Below are 16792 nucleotides of genomic sequence, written 5' to 3'. Positions count from 1 at the left end.
AGTTACCTTGGATTTATCATTTGTCAATAAATATGCCAAAGGAGCTTATGGATTGAAGCGCATGGAGGCAAAGCTTAACTTTTAATAAAAATATTAGTTTGTTAGCCCTATGGATTTTGAAAGTATTACAAATGTGATCCATATGTAAGGGATGCAGAGTATGAGCTTGAGAGCCTGGCAAAACAGTTCTTAGGAAATAGAGTCCTTCATTGAAATATCAGAAGCTGTGTTCTAGCTCAGAGTTCTTCAGGCTTGGTTGCCCAAGGTTATACTGCAGCTCTGTACTTTTCTTCTAGATAAAAGGTGACAGTACTCAGCATGAAGTTGTTACAGTAAGTGCCACACCTTTAACCAGTGTTTTTCTTTCAGAAAAAGGTGTAGGTGCTGCATATCCTTGAGTACCCTCAGAAAAAAGCACTGCTGCAACTCCCATAATCCCTAACCATTGGCTAAGATGGTGGGAGATGACTGGAGTTGTAGTTCAGCAACATCTGGGGATCCCAGGTTGAATAACTCTGCTATAGCTTGTTGAGTCATATAGATGCATAAACCATGGAGTAAGTCTTTAGGAAGCCCTTGGGGAGATGGGGGTAACTAACACATCAAAGAGAAGTGGGGTAGATTGCTGCCCTCTGGGTGACATGGTTCTGAGTTGGAGCCATTGAATACCTTTATATTTTTCTGCATAATATGAGTAAGCGGATAAGAATTCCAAATGGTGTTTGTCTAAATAGTTTTTTTAAATGCATTGCAAGCGGAGCTGAAATGCCTGTTTTCCTTTAGAATGATCCAGGAGGAGAAAGAATCAACTGAGCTGCGGGCTGAGCAGTTGGAGAGCCGTGTCACCAGTGGTAGCATGGAGGCCCTGAATCTAACACAGCTACGCAAAAGAGCATCTATCCCCACCTCCCTTACTGCCTTATCCTTGGCCAGCTCATCTCCTCCTGTCAGTGGGCGCTCTACTCCCAAGCTCACCTCTCGCAGCGCGGCTCAGGATCTTGATCGGATATGCAGCATGACCCTGGTAAGCAGGGAAAGAGGAAGGGTGATAATGCAGGAAGGCAGGTCGGCTGTTTGATTATATATGCTCTCCTTAGAATTGTCTTGTTGCTTCCGATTATTGTTTGTGCAGACTGCAGGACTTCTGGCCTTTAGCATTTCCACTTGGGTTCTATTTATTGTGCATAGGCATTTACTTCAGTGACAAAATTATATGCTGTTTTGTTTGTCTTCAGGAGGCCTTGTCTATCCTGGCTGATGCCCACAATCTCTTGATGTTCTCTTCAGTCCAAGTTGTAGCAGGCCTTTTACAGCATCAACAGTTTGCTTTCTCCTTCATACTGTTATTTTAAACTAACTTCTCTACTCTTGTTCTTGTTTTTCACAGCCCAGTGACTTGAGGAAACACAGGAGGAAGCTACTTGTGAGTCTATTGGTTTAATTTCTCTTTTATGTGTATTCTTGTTCCACTTCTGTAACCTCGTTGCCCTTCTGCTCCCTCGCTAACCCTGCCATAACTATTGTCAAGAAGGTCTAGTGCACTAGCATACTGGATCTGGCTTTGTTCTGGAAAACCTCTGTATACTGAAAAGAGAAGTGGTGGAGGTTGCAAAATATTGAGTTGTTTTAGGTAGGGACTCTTAACTTGCTTATACTACCTTCATTGCTTCCACAAAATGTTGTTGGCATCTGTCTCTGGAGACAATGGAGGAGTGCGCCTTTGGGGGTGAAGTCAAACCATTGGAGAGTTACAGTGCCTGCTATGGCTGTAGAGACCAATATGGGAGAGACCTATTTTGTTGCAGCTGGGGCAGATGAAGGCGTCCAGTTTTGCTGCTGCAGATGCACCATGGCGTTTCTTCTCTCTGCGCTCCTCCCAGCCATCATTCCCCCTCTGGTCACTGCTGTGGCTACATGACATAATAACCTGTCTCCAGGCACTGTGGTCTTCTGCAAGGGATTCCCACACAGCAGGGTTGATGTTGATAGCCTTTATGTTACGTTTGCACACAGAAAGCAGAGAATAGGCTAAATTCTTCCTTAGGGCTGCCAAGTTGCAACCTGGAGAATCTGATTTCACCTTTGTCTTCTGTGTACCTTCTTTCTTTGCGTGCTGTAATGGAATATTACAATCTTCTACAACAGGAAGATCAGAGGAGGAATCATCAGAAGCAGGGCTGCAGGACAGTTTCCCTCTGCTAATGCTGTTAATGATAAATGTAAAATCATTTTTTTAGATTGCAACCTAGCAACTGTATTCATCTGTAAAAGACAGTTACACTGAAAAAGCTTTAAACAAGAATCTTTGCATAGGAAATTTCAATTATTTGTTGTTATAATTGGCTTAAGGTGAGATATTCAAGATGCTGATGAAAGTTTACCCTGTAGCTGTAGTCACAAGTACTATTTGGTTCTCCATGTAAATGCTATATAGATAATTGCATGTCAATATCCTGACCCCTCCCGTGGTAAATAAAGATGCAGGACACAATAAGTAAGGTTAATGGGCATGAAAAGGCCACAACTTTATTGGTTACGGATGTTGAGTGGTATTGGCTTAGGCATTGGACCTAACCGACTGTATCTGACTCCATTCCGTCGTGCTGGCAGTCCGGGAAGGGTTAACCACCGATGGGAGAGCCCTGCTGCTGCACATCAGCTAGGAACTCACTCTGGGGTCACCGGTAAGGGGTGTGCCTTAGGCCCTCACCTTCCACGGCTTCGGACAGGGCCACACCCTTCCCGGACTTATTTAACTAAGTACCGTGTCAGCTGGGAGCAGGAAGTGAGAGGCTGAGCCCTGGCCATGCTCCTGCTTAAATGTAGCAGGCCACGCCCACCGACCAACCTGATTGGTCAGTCTGGGTAGGCACCACGCCCAGGGCTCAGCCAGTGGTGCCAGGGGATGGCAGCCATCCCCCAAGCATGTGAAGGGCTCGTGCATGCCTGCAACCCCCCCTCCTTACTATGGACGGAAGGGGCTTTGTATGTCAAGCAGTAAATACACAGCTATGTGTAGTTTGTTGCTGAGTTTGTTGCTGAGCATCCAGTGGTATTTAACCAAGATACCCTGCACTCAAGGCAAGATCTATTGAATGTGCTTTTCTGCTGGAACATATATTGCAGTTTATAGAGTGGTGTCGCTATGCAAATATTATTGTAGATTCATATTGGTCAGTGTCTATAACATCACTGACAAACATAACAACTCTACTCACCATGACTTTGCCATTATTTATTTTAAAAATAAAGTGCAAAAGAGGACCTTAATCTATGATAAGTCACTATGCTGTGCTACACATACATTGCTAATATTTTCTCAAGTCTGTGTACCTCCTCAAAATACAAGTACATAATGGTTAACCTATGATAGATTAAAAAATGTTGTGATCTCTGGGCTGTGCACAGGCAATATCTTCAGTGAGAAAGGAAGAAAACATTGCCATCTTTTAATTACAGTGGATACAAACATTTTCACTCAGACTTTGTTGCCATTTCCCCAATACCTAAATTGGGCACTTCAGACAGTTCCCTGAAACTGCTGTGCTGGTTGTATGGCTGTCAGAGGCACTAGATTAGAGATTGTCAGGTTGAGGCTAGAACTGGTTTGTGGCCATAACTAAACGTGGAGCATGTATTCTCTGGCTCAGGGGTCCCAGACATCAGTAGTCTGAGAAGAAGAATAGAATTGAAGCCTGAGGTACAATAAATGGAATATACGGCAGAAGTCCTGGCTTTTAGTATCTATACCAGGGGTCAGCAAACTTTTTCAGCCGTGGGCCGGTCCACTGTCCCTCAGACCTTGTGGGGGGCCGGACTATATTTTGAAGAAAAATATGAACAAATTCCTATGCCCCACAAATAACCCAGAGATGCATTTTAAATAAAAGCACACATTCTACTCATGTAAAAACACGCTGATTCCTGGACCGCCCGTGGGCCGCATTTAGAAGGCGATTGGGCCGCATCCGGCCCCCGGGCCTTAGTTTAGGGACCCCTGATCTATACCATGCCTGGGCAGAGACTGATGCACACCCGTTTCCCTCTGTAGCCTTAGCACAACACATGGAACTTCACTAGACCAGTCTCCAGCCTTGTACCCTGAAGTTCACAGTTCTAAGTCTCATAATCCTTAGCATACAGTAGCTATGGCATTATTGATGACAAGGAAATTGTTGGGGAATGTGTGTTGAATTTAGTTATTTAAAAACAATTCTTCTCAGGTAGCACTTCTTCATTGCAGTGTTGCAGTGCTTGTGTAGAGCTTAAAACATGGAGAACCAGGAAAAAAGAACCAATTCTCCATCAAGTAAAAAACGTTTTGGTGGGAGAAATCTACAGACCCATTTTATTTTGGCAGGATGTGCTTGCCCTGTTTAACCTTTTTATTTTTTAAATTATTTATTTATTTATTTATTTATTTATTTATTTATTTATTTATTTTTGCTCTTACCAAGTCTTTATTGAATATTCACAGTTTAACCTTTTTAAATGGTGGCAAAGTGGGTCTTCCTCATAGTGACTCCCACATCCATCTAGCTTGGCCAATGATCTTCCACTATTGGTGCAAGATTGGAGCTCTATCTATGAGTGCCCTTAACACAAGGAAGTATTCCTTTTGTTTCTGAAAAATTATCTCCATACACAGTTTTAGGAGTCTAAAAAAACCCTACCAATTTTGCATTCAAAACCCACTCTACATGATGAATAGCATAATTGTAGCCTGGCTGGCTATGGTAGGGTACAGCAGCATACCCCTACCATTCCCTGCATGCTTCCACCTGCTTCTTCATTTTTATCTGTTGTTGTGTTCAGCTTCAGTGCCTGCCTGTGATTTGTTCATTGCAAATGAGTTTGGCGATGACTCCTGTTTAAACAGTAGTGTGTATTTTCTCCACCCACCTCCTGTCCCAGTGGCTATGCCTTATGTCTCTATAAGCATGTTTACTCCCTCTGTTGGAGTGCTTAGATCTTGCTTGTAGTATCAGATTCTTTTTATTTTAAGGAGAAGGCTTTGGGAAAGCCAAAGCAGTTTCCCTTGACTTCCTGTTTATAGTTCAGCATGACAGAAATGGAAGTCCTAAGAAAATCAAAATATTGAGAATTGTGCCATATTTCTAAGAGACCGTAAGAGGCTGCTTTGCTGCACACCAGGGTCTGTGAGAACAATACATTATTTTGGCACATGGCATATGTTTACCACTTTTCTCTCACCTTGACTTAATGCACGAAGTGCTCTTTAAGCCTGCCCCTTCAATTGCTGTTGCAAAGGAGGCATAAGCAGGGTACATGTTCACCCTCCTGTCAATCTTTGGATAGTGCTGATTGAGGATTGTTCCTTGGCTTAGGCAGTAAATTGCCTGATCCCAGTTGTGGACAACATACCATGGAAGGATACTTCAAGGATGACCCTTATAACAGTGGGAAGCTACTTTGGACCCGATGGTACCAAATGGAAATATGCTCATCTAAATGATGACAACACTTACCTTCTTCAGAGATCTGTGCAGTTTGAATGGTCAGACTCAAAAGCAGCTCTGTATATGTGTTGCTTCTAAGTTAGAGCATAGGCCTTGGGAAGGCAGAGGCTGCTTTCCTTGTTGCTATGATGGTGATGGGTCGCAACCTGTCTCCTCCTTCCTGCTGTTATTGGGCTCCATTCCCTCCCATTAGGGCTACATCACTCCATGTGACACTGATAATTGTCACTCAGTCATCCAGGCCTTTGGATTAGGGCATGCAGTGAGCAGCAGCCCCCGAAAATGCATGTGACCCTGTTCCACCTTCTCCTTTAATTGAACTGGCAGGTGAGCTATGCTGATGGTGAGTGAGCTAGAGATGGGAGGGAGGTGCTTGGACAAGGATCTGCACTCTGACCTCCCCTTATTTGTTCAGTCACCAGCTGGTCGAGATGAGAGTCGAGAAGATAAAACCACCATAAAATGTGAGACTTCTCCTCCTTCCTCACCCAGGACACTGCGGCTGGAGAAGCTTGGACATCCTGCTCTGAGCCAGGAGGAAGGCAAGAGGTATAGGGGGCTGACAAAAGAGGGGAGGAGGGGCTCCGCCTACTGTAGGTAGCCAGTAGTGGACTGTATGTTCAGTTAAATTGACAGGTGGATCAGATGTTGGATTAGAGGTTATGGAAAGGTATTCCGAAATCTTTTCCAATTCAGTTTGGAAAGTGTCACATTGGTGTTGCAGAATAAAGTACATACTTGATCAACATCTACAAAAGTTTCCTGGATAATGTGTCTAAAACTGATTTTGTGTCCCAATTCTGATGAGAAAGGTACCAGAATTAAATGTGTACTGCAAACTGCAACTAGCTGTTAGAAACCCAAGCATGCACTTTTCATTCATTTGAGCTCCTTCAAAGATAGATGGCAATAGCTCTTCAGAATGTCCTGTAGATGATCTGACCTTTCCTTTGTGGAGAAAACTCCTAGTAAGGGATTGGTGAGGCATAATTGGAACATTACATCTAATCACTGAAATGACCATTAAATGACTGGAATGGTCATGAAAATGTGGCTATAACATCAGCTGTAGTTGAGTGGTTGGGTCAGTGATGTATCTCACCCGTATATGCCCACAACATTCCCTTTGCTTTCTGGCCTGTTAATATGGCATTGTTTGCTCCTTGATTGCATGGCATGCAAATAGGTGTGAATTTGAGATGTGTGTGGTGATTGTTTTAATGACTGCAGATGTCACAAAGGCAGTGAGACTCCCTAAGGCAGTAAGAGTCTCTGTTTAATTCCTAAGAAGGGTGGGGATCTCTTCCAGGTGATAGGTTGGCTCTTCTCCAGACTGTTGACTGTTATCTTCTCTTTGTTCCTCTTAACTTTCTAACAGTACCTCTCCTTCCCATGAAGGCAAAGTTGTTCAGAAATGGAAGACTGATGTTTTCTAAGACTTGTCCTTAGGGAATTTCTAGGGTCTTTCTGATAACTAGCAATCCCTGTATTTGAAAGAATAGCTCATCCCTTTAAACTAGGGATGGGGGACTGGATCCAACTAGTGGGCCAGATTCCTAATTCCCATACCCATGCAGGCCAACTTTGACAGTTGGACATAATGATGTCTGGTGGTTGCCAGCTGTCAGTGTTCAGAGGATGCTGCTGTAGCTGGCAGGTTCAGGGAGCACTGTTTGGAGGAAGCAGAGGGGAAAATGCTATATTTGGAGGAAACAATTTGAATGAAAACTGTTTCCTCCCTTGGTTATGCTAAGGAATTTCCAATAGGGAACTCTCTAGTATAGCCAACCTAACAGGTTGCAGAGAAACAGTTGGGAGCTCACTTTAAATTTCTGATGCTTCTTTTGTAGGCATGTCTACACCTGACCCACACCTGATGTCACATACAACATCAGGCGTGGGGCAAGTGGTCATAGGAATGGCTTCATGGCCAAATAGCGACATGTGTCAGGCTTCACCACCCTTCCATAGACAGAACTCCATTTTCTGTCTTTCTCCCATTTTCTTATCCCCAGTCATTTGGCACATGTGGATGCTGACTGCTGTCCTCCCAAACAGGGAGTGACTGAACAGTTCACTGTGAAATGTATTAGGGATGTTTTTTTGTAAAAAGAAGAAATGGGACTGACTCCAAGAGGGCAGTGGCATTTACTTCATTGTAGATGCTGACAGACTGAATATCTTGCTGTTTCTTTCACATCCTTTAGCTTTTTAGAGGACCAAGCAAGTAATCCCAGCAGCAGTAACAGCAGCCAGGATTCTCTGCACAAAGGTTCCAAAAGGAAAGGCATCAAATCTTCTATTGGGCGCTTGTTTGGAAAGAAAGAGAAAGGACGCTTGATCCAGCTCAGCAGAGAAGGCGCTACTGGGCAAGGTCTTTGACTCTCTTCACTCCTTCTAAAGAAAGGTTTCTGGGGCAGCTGACCATTTTGGATGGGGGTGCACTCGCTTTTTCTCTGACCCACCCTTAGTAAAAAGGAAAAATAGATGTCAGCCTGGATAGCTCATTTAGAGTGCAGTGCTGATAACACCAAGCTTGCAGGTTTGATCCCTGTATGGGATAGCTGCATATTCCTGCATTGCAGGGGGTTGGACTAGATGATCCTCAGCATCCCTTCCAACTCTACAGTTCTACGATTCCATGATTTCAAGTGATAAGATTGGAACGCTATGCCAGTTATACCTTTCCCCTGAATTATTGTAAGACTCAGATTATATTTCCCTTTAGTACTGGTGTGGACCATCTTTATATGGTGCCCATGTATGTAAGTAGCACAGTGCAAATAAGGGAGGAAATAAGGACAGGTGAATCAGTGGGGATGAGGAGGAGACAGCACAAAAACTGTGGATTATCCATACAAGGCACTAAAAACAAACACTGCAGTCTATCAGAATTTGGGCTGCTTAAAGCATATGGAAATCAATGTGATTTTAGCAGTCCAGCTGTGTGTAGGATTGTAGCTAAAGTGGATTCTGGAGATGCAGAGCAGAGAATAAAGTTGATGGCTTGATGATCAGTTGAAACTGCCTATATTCACATGTAACACTAAGTCATAGTTAAGTTCTTGGTACCAAAGGAAATGCAACAACTGGGGAAATGATGCAGAATATTTGTTGGGTAGATAAATTGGCTTATTTTTAGTTTTGGGGGGCCCTAGCATTTGTGAGTCACAATCTAATCTAATTATTTATCTATTGTGTTTCTCAGTTATGTTCACAGATTCAGAGATAAACATACAGGATTCTCTTGGTCTTGGCAAACTAGGAGCTCAAGCAGAAAAAGACCGACGGCTAAAAAAAAAGTGAGAATGCTTGCTTTAGTATTCCCTTCAGATATGTTGTTTAAACATACTACCTTCAGAGAACATTTATTTGGCTGCCAAATAAAATGTACCTTTTGTACATTGAACACAGAATCTTTGTGTGGTGCAGAGGATTCTGGGAGGTATGCCAGGGTAAATTCTTATGTGGTGCACCAGCCAGGCCTATTAGAACTATCACACTTGGTCTGTAAGTGACTCTAATTACTTTCTTGCAGCTACACTCTGCAAGAGAGTGTTGTTTATCTTTTTTAATCTATGGTTTATTAGGGTAGCTCATGGAATTCTCTCCCAAGGGAGGTGAAACTCGCCCCATTCCAGGTGACATTTAAATGGGCAGTGAACACACTCTATGTGGTTTCTAATGGTGTCTAATATATGACTGGAGATTTTCATTCTTCTCGTTTTTATTTCAAGGTTTTAGCTTTATTGTTTGCTACTTGATTTTAAAAAAATGTAAACCACTTATTAGGACTGAAAACAATATAATTTTTTTATATCAGTTTATAAATGACTAACTGTGAACTGTTGAGTGCACATCTAGCTAGCAAGGAAATGGTTGTATTACTGCTTACTGCTTCTCCTTCCAGACATGAACTTTTGGAAGGTGCTCGAAGAAGGGGCATTCCCTTTGCTCAGTGGGATGGCCCAACTGTAGTCTCCTGGCTGGAGGTAAGCCTGCCTCAGGCTCTTCAGATGATTAATTGTATCTAGTAGATGACTTTGGCTCTTTGTAGACAGGTTATTTACCATTTATTTCAATTATTTGACTTAGTGTTTTTTCAAACAACCAGACTCTCTACCACACATTGAAATTAATTCTCGCATCTTCTTTAAAATTGTGTCCCTAAATTAGAATATATTTTTAGCTAACCTACTTGAAGTTGCATATCAATGGTACAGTATTGTGTTGTTAATTTAAAGCAGCTGCCTTTTAATTTCCCACAAGGAGATAAATTGCAGCCTGGTTCCTATCTTCAATAATGGGTTCAGCCTCCCAATTATTCATCTATTTATTTGTTGTATTTGCCTCTGCCAGTTTCAGCAGGTGTGTTGCTGAGAAAATTTTAATCAGATTTGCAATGCATTCTTAAACATGTCTATGCAGAATTCCCAATGAGAGCTTGCTCCTAAGTAAGTTGGTATAGGATTGCAGCCTTATTGTATTTGTTCTTCAAAACAAGTGAACAGTTTAATGCTACCATGTGTCACAAGTCAGGGCTGTAGATCTTTTCTGAGACATGGAAAGTCCATTTGTTTCATGAAAGCATAGATGTATAGTCTTTTAAAACAGAAAAAAAGCACATGAAGTTCACTCTAGAGTGGTGAAATTGACTAGACCAGAAACTGCTTGAGTCAATTCTATCACTTTGTTTGTATTGAACTAGGAAAAGCAGCCACAATTAGAAAGATGGAATGGAAAACTTTTTTTTCTCTTGCAGAAAATCTGCCCTTCCCCCTTTCTCTATTTTGTTTATTAATACTGGACCAAGGCTACTGGCACAATAGTGAGAAATCACTCCTGTTGCTCCCTATCAATACTCTCAGACTAACAAAGTGGTTTAAGAAACTTGACCCATTTTCTATCTCTCATCTATGCAACAATAATTCTGCTGTGGGGAAGGATGAATATCTGAGTAGAGATGTAAACAAGCTCACCTGTGACCTTCTGTGTTGTAGCTTTGGGTAGGCATGCCTGCCTGGTATGTTGCAGCCTGCAGAGCCAATGTAAAGAGTGGTGCTATCATGTCTGCCTTGTCGGATACAGAGATCCAGAGGGAGATTGGCATTAGTAATGCTCTTCACCGATTAAAACTGCGTTTGGCAATTCAGGAAATGGTGTCACTAACAAGCCCTTCAGCTCCACCTACTTCAAGGACAGTAAGTGCTTCATATTGCATTCTTGAGATTACCAAACTGGCCTAGGAAACTACAGTTGCTCATTCTGCATCCAACGTAAAGGGATAAAACCCAAGCCTAAAGCCTTTTAGTGAGAGGCAGAGTAGTGCAGGCTGTTGCTAGCATATTGTATTCTGGTGGTCAGAGTTTGGTAAATCTTGTGCCTCAGGTGTAACTGGTAAAATTGATCCAAAAAGGCTTAGCCCTTACTTCACCTTGTGAGAGCCAGTGGCTTTCACTAGGGGTTCATTTAACTTAACATGCTTATTTGCTCAGCTATAGCGGGAGCCTGTAGCCTTTCTGTCAAGATGGCAGGTAAAATTGCTCAAAGGTATTGTACCTTTCCCACCCATTTTGTCATTGCCAGTAGACAGTTCAAAACAACCTTATCTCTGGCTTGTAGCTGTTCTAGTGCTAGTAGTGCTAGACTTGTCCCCGTAATTAGTGACAGTAACCTGTTCCTGTTCACCCAGGTTTTGGAGGGCTGAAGAATACTAAAAATTATTGTTTTTTGCAACCTTTGATATATTAGTTGTGATTATTTTAGGTTCTGTTTAAAAATATTAAAATTGCCTTTTTTATTTTGTTGTTTGCTGCCCTGAGCTCCTTTTGAAAGGAAGGGCCAAATAAAAAAATGTAATAAACAAACAAACAAACATTATTCCCAGGGCACTAGCTGGATTGGTTGTATTTGAAGAGTACTTGGCTCTCTCAGAAACTCAGTAATATTCTTGCTTTGAGTTCCCTGCTTACTGGGTGAGAAGTAGCAATAGGTAGAAATATAAGGACTAACTAACAAATACTGAGAGATCTCTCCTTTCCCCCTATTTTTTTCTGAAGAAGCAAAGGGCATGGTGACTTAATGCAAGAATTTGGCACAAGCAGGGGAGGCGGAAGGAAATGGGGCAGAGCAGACAGTAAGTGGGGCAGTGAGGCACAGGAAATACAAGGCTGCAATTACAGGTCTCCTAATATGGTTGAAAATTCTAAAGAGAACTGCATATTCATTCAGATGGCTTGGTCCAATGTCTACCATTTGGGAAGAAAGGAGTTCTAGTTCTTTAAAAGCCTCAAATATTTTTCTGAATGAACTTAATGTACAAAAAATCAGGATCTTTTTCTTTAATGTAAATTGAGCATGATTTTTCATAGCATTATTGTCATTTCCACAATGACTGAAAACCATCTTCACCCATACATTAGCCATGGCTTAATTTAAGATGACTTCAGATTAAAATGCTTTACTGACAAGATCACAGTTGTTCCTTCCCCTCTCATTAATCTATTTCATCTTTCCCCCTAGTCATCTGGAAATGTTTGGGTGACACACGAAGAGATGGAAACTCTGGCAACTTCAACCAAAACGGCAAGTTTCTTCTGTGTGATAGTTTCCTTTGTATAATTTGTCCTTCAGTGTCTGAGATCCCTGCTATCACATCCTCATAAAAATAGGCAGGGAAATCATTTTGCATCTAATCAAAATGTAAGGCCTTTTCAGGACTAATACTAGAGTATACCTATTTCAGCATGCTTTACTCATGATGAGAGGTTGGTTCAATTTTGGCCAGGTGATTCACTTCTTTGATAAAAATACAAAATGTATTGTTGTTCAGGACACTGTTCGTATTGTTGAGGGTTCAACAATCTTTGAGCCATCTTTGGTGTTTACTCCACTGGAAATGTGAGCTATAACTAAATAAATTATTCTTTTCTATCGGGTAAACATGACCCACAATATTTAGGAACCCCCTCAGTTTGCATGGTAACTGACTTATTCTAGTTAACTGTAACATTTAAGAACATATGCTTAAGCTTCATTATTTTACTTCCCTCCCATTCCCTTTCCCTTGTGTGTCATGTCTTTTTAGATAGTGAGCCTGAGGGCAGGGACCATCTTGGAACTGATTTTTGAAAGTTGCTTTGAGAGCCTTTTTGGTTTGGCAGGTTATGAATCCTGTAGATTAATAATAAATAACAGTAAAGGGTCTCTTTTGAGATGTATCCATGTCGGGTGGCTGGCAGCTGTGCCTTTGCCCAGCCAATATTTATGTAAGGTGACTGGCAGGTTTCTCGCTCTTAATTAAGCAGATACAAGTGTAATGTATGTGAGTTATGCCTAACAAGAAGCACATTTATCTGTCTCATGTAGTTAGCAGCTACCGGTAAATAAAATAAAGGAGTCTCTGCTTGTATCTTAAATATTGTCAGCCCTCATATGGTGATAACTTACTTTGCCTGTTGTTTTGTTGACATGCTGCATTGTTACATTTAGGACACTGAGGAGGGCAGTTGGGCACAGGTGAGACTTGTATATTATCTTGCCTTTTTCCACTGTGCGTAGACACACAAAATTATGTGAATGGTCAGAACACATCAAAATTGATTCCACAATGACACTTACAATCTGATTGTATCACCTTGCTTTGGTTTTGTTTTGTTTTAATAAGCTGGGAAGACTTTTCTCAATGAAGACAGATGCAGAATGCTCTTAACCCTGCTTACACTTTCTGGTTACTAATGCTATACAGTTTTCTCCAAACAGAAAAAGTTTCCATAATATAAGAGAGCTCTCATTTCTTACCCCCTCACCTAGTTGCATTATAGCTATAGTTTTGCAAACCATACAGGTCTATTCTATTGATTTACTGTTGTTTCCCACATTAATTTTAGCATTCCTTGTTTTTAGCCAGATTTGGAACACCTCTAAACTGCTATGCAAAGGGAGCAAATACCTGTGGCCCTTTGCTTCCTTACCAGATGCGTCCTCATTTTGCCAGTAGAAGGCAGACATAATAAAATTCTGGCATGCACGACCAGGCCATCACTGCTTCCTTTCTTTTCAAATGTCTCTTCCCAATCACTGGAAAGTCTGAAAGTAGATACAGGGTAGAGATAGATTCAAACCCTTCAGTTTATCCAAAACCTTCAATGAGAATGGCTTATCTTAAACTGGCTTCAGTGGGAAGCATGTATAGAGCCCACTGCCCTAAGTCTTTAGACTTAATAGCAGGATCCAGAAGCCACTGCATCCAAATGAGCTTGTAAGGAAGGATCCCTGCACAGTACTTTGCAGCGTTGTTCCTTATATTTTGTGGTATATTTCTGCCCAAGGGGCTGAAAATGGAGCACAGATTATGTATGTTTTATTCATGATTAAGGTTTTCAAGATATGCAATATTTAGGACACTGGTTGATCCAGACAACTTGCCAATGTGGTATCACCAACAATATGAGAATCTTTCATCTCTGTGATAATCATTATCACACAATAGTGTATATATATTATCAAGACATCAATAAACAATCAAGATAAATCCAAGACATGAGATTACTGTACTTTTATTAAATTATTCTAGATTACATTTTTGAGACTTCCCAATAGGATTCTGTTAATACCTCTGAGGGACCTTCTCTTACATTCTTCTTCTTTTCTTTCAAAGACATTGGCATATGGGGACATGAATCATGAGTGGATAGGAAATGAATGGCTTCCTAGTCTGGGTCTCCCACAATATCGCAGCTATTTCATGGAGTGTCTTGTGGATGCACGAATGTTGGATCATCTGACTAAGAAAGATCTTCGAGTGCACCTCAAGATGGTGGACAGTTTCCACCGGTAAGCAAATTCTTGGAGGGTTATTGTTTCATCCCAGGAGACTAGAATTTCTTACTACCAATTGTTTCATGTGCCCCCCCCCCCCCCCGCATCTGAATTTATCTCACCTAAAGTCCTTCAGTTCGTTTATTCTTTTGGAGTGAAGCACACTGATGAAGTTGGGGTTGATTTGTGTGTTTACTATATGTATTAGAAATTGCATGTTATAATATACTTAAAGCAAAAGAGGAGATGAGTGCAGTGGTTATCATTTGCAATGAAACTACAATATATTGCTATGCATATTTGCCACAGACTTTACAAACAGCAACAAAACCTTTGGAAATAGATGTGAAGAGTTTCCCCTCTTAGCATAAGTAATTGGGGGGTACGGACAGAAACACATTCTGGGTTGTGTGGTTTATACAGCGATCTGAGATGGTTACAGTGCATTCTCAAGTCTCATTTGTGTGGAATTAGATGGCACAGTTAGGAGTAGCCCTGCTGAATAGTCCAGAGCACTGCCTTGGCTTCCTTTTGGTTCTTAGGATTTGTGATTGCCACCCTCCTGCTTCAACCTGTCAGGCATTTGTAAATCTGCAACACTCACACAGAAGGAGCTACTCTCTTCTTTGCCTGTCTATGCCTGACCGTGCTCTTAATAGGGTCAGATGCTGTGGGGCTTTACCTGCAGCTGCTTCTTTTTTCCTTCCTTCCTTCCTTCCTCAATTCCACACCTCTCCCTCAACAGTTGTGCTTTATCTCTGTCCACCAGGAGAGGAGACAGACCTTGTTTATCACTGGTTGAGCCTTCAAGGACTCAGAGGCATGACACAAGTGCTGCAACCTCTTCACAGTGTGTTAAAAATGCTGCAATTAAATATAATAAAGGATGTTTCAAATAGTAAGATTTTAGTTGAAATGCATTGAAGTAAGTGTTGTATTGTATCATTGCAGCACAAGCCTGCAGTACGGTATCATGTGCCTGAAAAGACTAAACTATGATAGAAAAGAGCTGGAGAGGAGGCGGGAGGAAAGTCAGCATGAAATCAAAGGTAGGTAACAATGAAGGCTTCAAAGGAACAAGACAATGAGACTGAGCTCTTGATGCCATTTTGCTTTTCCCTTCTTGAGGCATCATCAGTGCTGTTTTACAAACTCAACATTTGTCAGTTTCAGAGAAGGAGAAGCTGGCATCTCCTCTACTTCGATTACTTCTAGAGGCTTTTCAGCCACTGAAAAACTGTTTCTGTCAGATGGTATGATGTACAAATGCAAGTGCATTATAGTTTTCTGTGGATTTATCTTCATTGGTTGACTCATGTTTACTACGTGGTTGGGGCACCAGCCTTCTATGTTTTGCATTTTAATTTTGTCCTCCTGGGTTTTCTTCCTTCATTGCTAGAGCTCTGACCATTCTGTTTTTGGTGTATGATAATGTGAACAAATGAGACTGCTACACTTTGGGCACTGTGACTGATAGGTGCAAGCTTAGGAAAATGCTATAACCTGTCTGTTTTTAATCTTGTGGCTTCCATTGCAAACTTTAAACAATATATCAGTCATTGTGCTTTTTTCTATTTTTTCTTAACCAACTTATGTGGACTTAAATATTGTTGTGTTTTGTCCTGAATGTATGGCTTCACTTCCTTCTAGATGTGTTGGTTTGGACCAATGATCAAGTAATTCACTGGATTCAGTCTATTGGGCTTAGAGAGTATGCAAACAATATTGTTGAGAGTGGAGTCCATGGAGCCCTCATAGCATTGGATGAAAATTTTGATTATAATAGTCTGGCACTTGTGTTACAAATACCCACTCAGAATACTCAGGTAGGAAACTGATGTTTTTAGGATGACCATTATATTTCTGTTTAAAGAGATCTGAGTTGGATGTGTTTTTATTAGTGGCAGCTGGTATCTCCAAAAAATAAGGAGTCTACAAGTTTCCCTGCTAAGTTACGTCCACTATGTGCCTCATTTGCTTGATTCTCCCAAACACTGTTCCTACTGACTTCACCTATGGAAGACCCCTGCCACCCAGTTTATTGGCCAGACAGAATGACATAGTGCTGTTGTCTTCATTCCCTGTTTGTAAGCTTCCCAAAGGCATTTGTTAGGGCACTGTTAGAAACAAATTTCTGGAATAGATGGAGACAAGTGATTTGTCCTAGCCCACAAACTAAGTTACAGAGCTGGGATTGAAGCAGCAAACATCAACCACTTATTTGGCCCTACAATTGTGCAGCAGCACAACATCTATTTCAACATCTATTTCACTGAAGGCAAACTAGTGAAGCTGAGATATGAATGACTTGCCCCAAAGTGCATACTACATACAAAGCAGAAAGTCTATCTAGTCCACCATCCTTTTCCCCACAGTGGTTAACCAGCTGCTTTGGGAATACCACAAACAGGACATAAAGGCAATAGCCCTTTCCATGGAGAGAAAGCAACTTTCAAGAAATATTTCATTTACTGTGACTGGAAATTTGGCAG

The 16792-nt window shown here is 41.4% G+C and overlaps 1 protein-coding gene across 8 annotated transcripts in view; it reads left to right on the top strand.

Moving 5' to 3' along the window:
* The window catches only part of PPFIA4 (PTPRF interacting protein alpha 4), a 110466-nt gene that overhangs the window by 79721 nt on the left and 13953 nt on the right, over window positions 1-16792 (top strand). For 6 of the 8 annotated variants that reach the window (XM_033153142.1, XM_033153141.1, XM_033153138.1 and 3 more), the window contains 12 exons: window positions 784-1024; window positions 1388-1423; window positions 5896-6029; window positions 7688-7854; window positions 8689-8782; window positions 9391-9472; window positions 10481-10681; window positions 12003-12065; window positions 12972-12998; window positions 14140-14315; window positions 15252-15349; window positions 15951-16126. In XM_033153142.1, the coding sequence (XP_033009033.1) occupies window positions 784-1024; window positions 1388-1423; window positions 5896-6029; window positions 7688-7854; window positions 8689-8782; window positions 9391-9472; window positions 10481-10681; window positions 12003-12065; window positions 12972-12998; window positions 14140-14315; window positions 15252-15349; window positions 15951-16126 (1495 nt within the window). The remainder of the gene's footprint in view (window positions 1-783; window positions 1025-1387; window positions 1424-5895; window positions 6030-7687; window positions 7855-8688; window positions 8783-9390; window positions 9473-10480; window positions 10682-12002; window positions 12066-12971; window positions 12999-14139; window positions 14316-15251; window positions 15350-15950; window positions 16127-16792) is intronic. The other 2 variants (XM_033153140.1, XM_033153139.1) reach the window with 1 other exon arrangement.

Source organism: Lacerta agilis, chromosome 6, assembly GCF_009819535.1.
Source record: "Lacerta agilis isolate rLacAgi1 chromosome 6, rLacAgi1.pri, whole genome shotgun sequence".
Lineage (NCBI taxonomy): Eukaryota > Metazoa > Chordata > Lepidosauria > Squamata > Lacertidae > Lacerta > Lacerta agilis.
The sequence above is the reverse complement of the archived record's forward strand: the minus strand, read 5'-3'. Positions and strand labels throughout refer to the sequence as shown.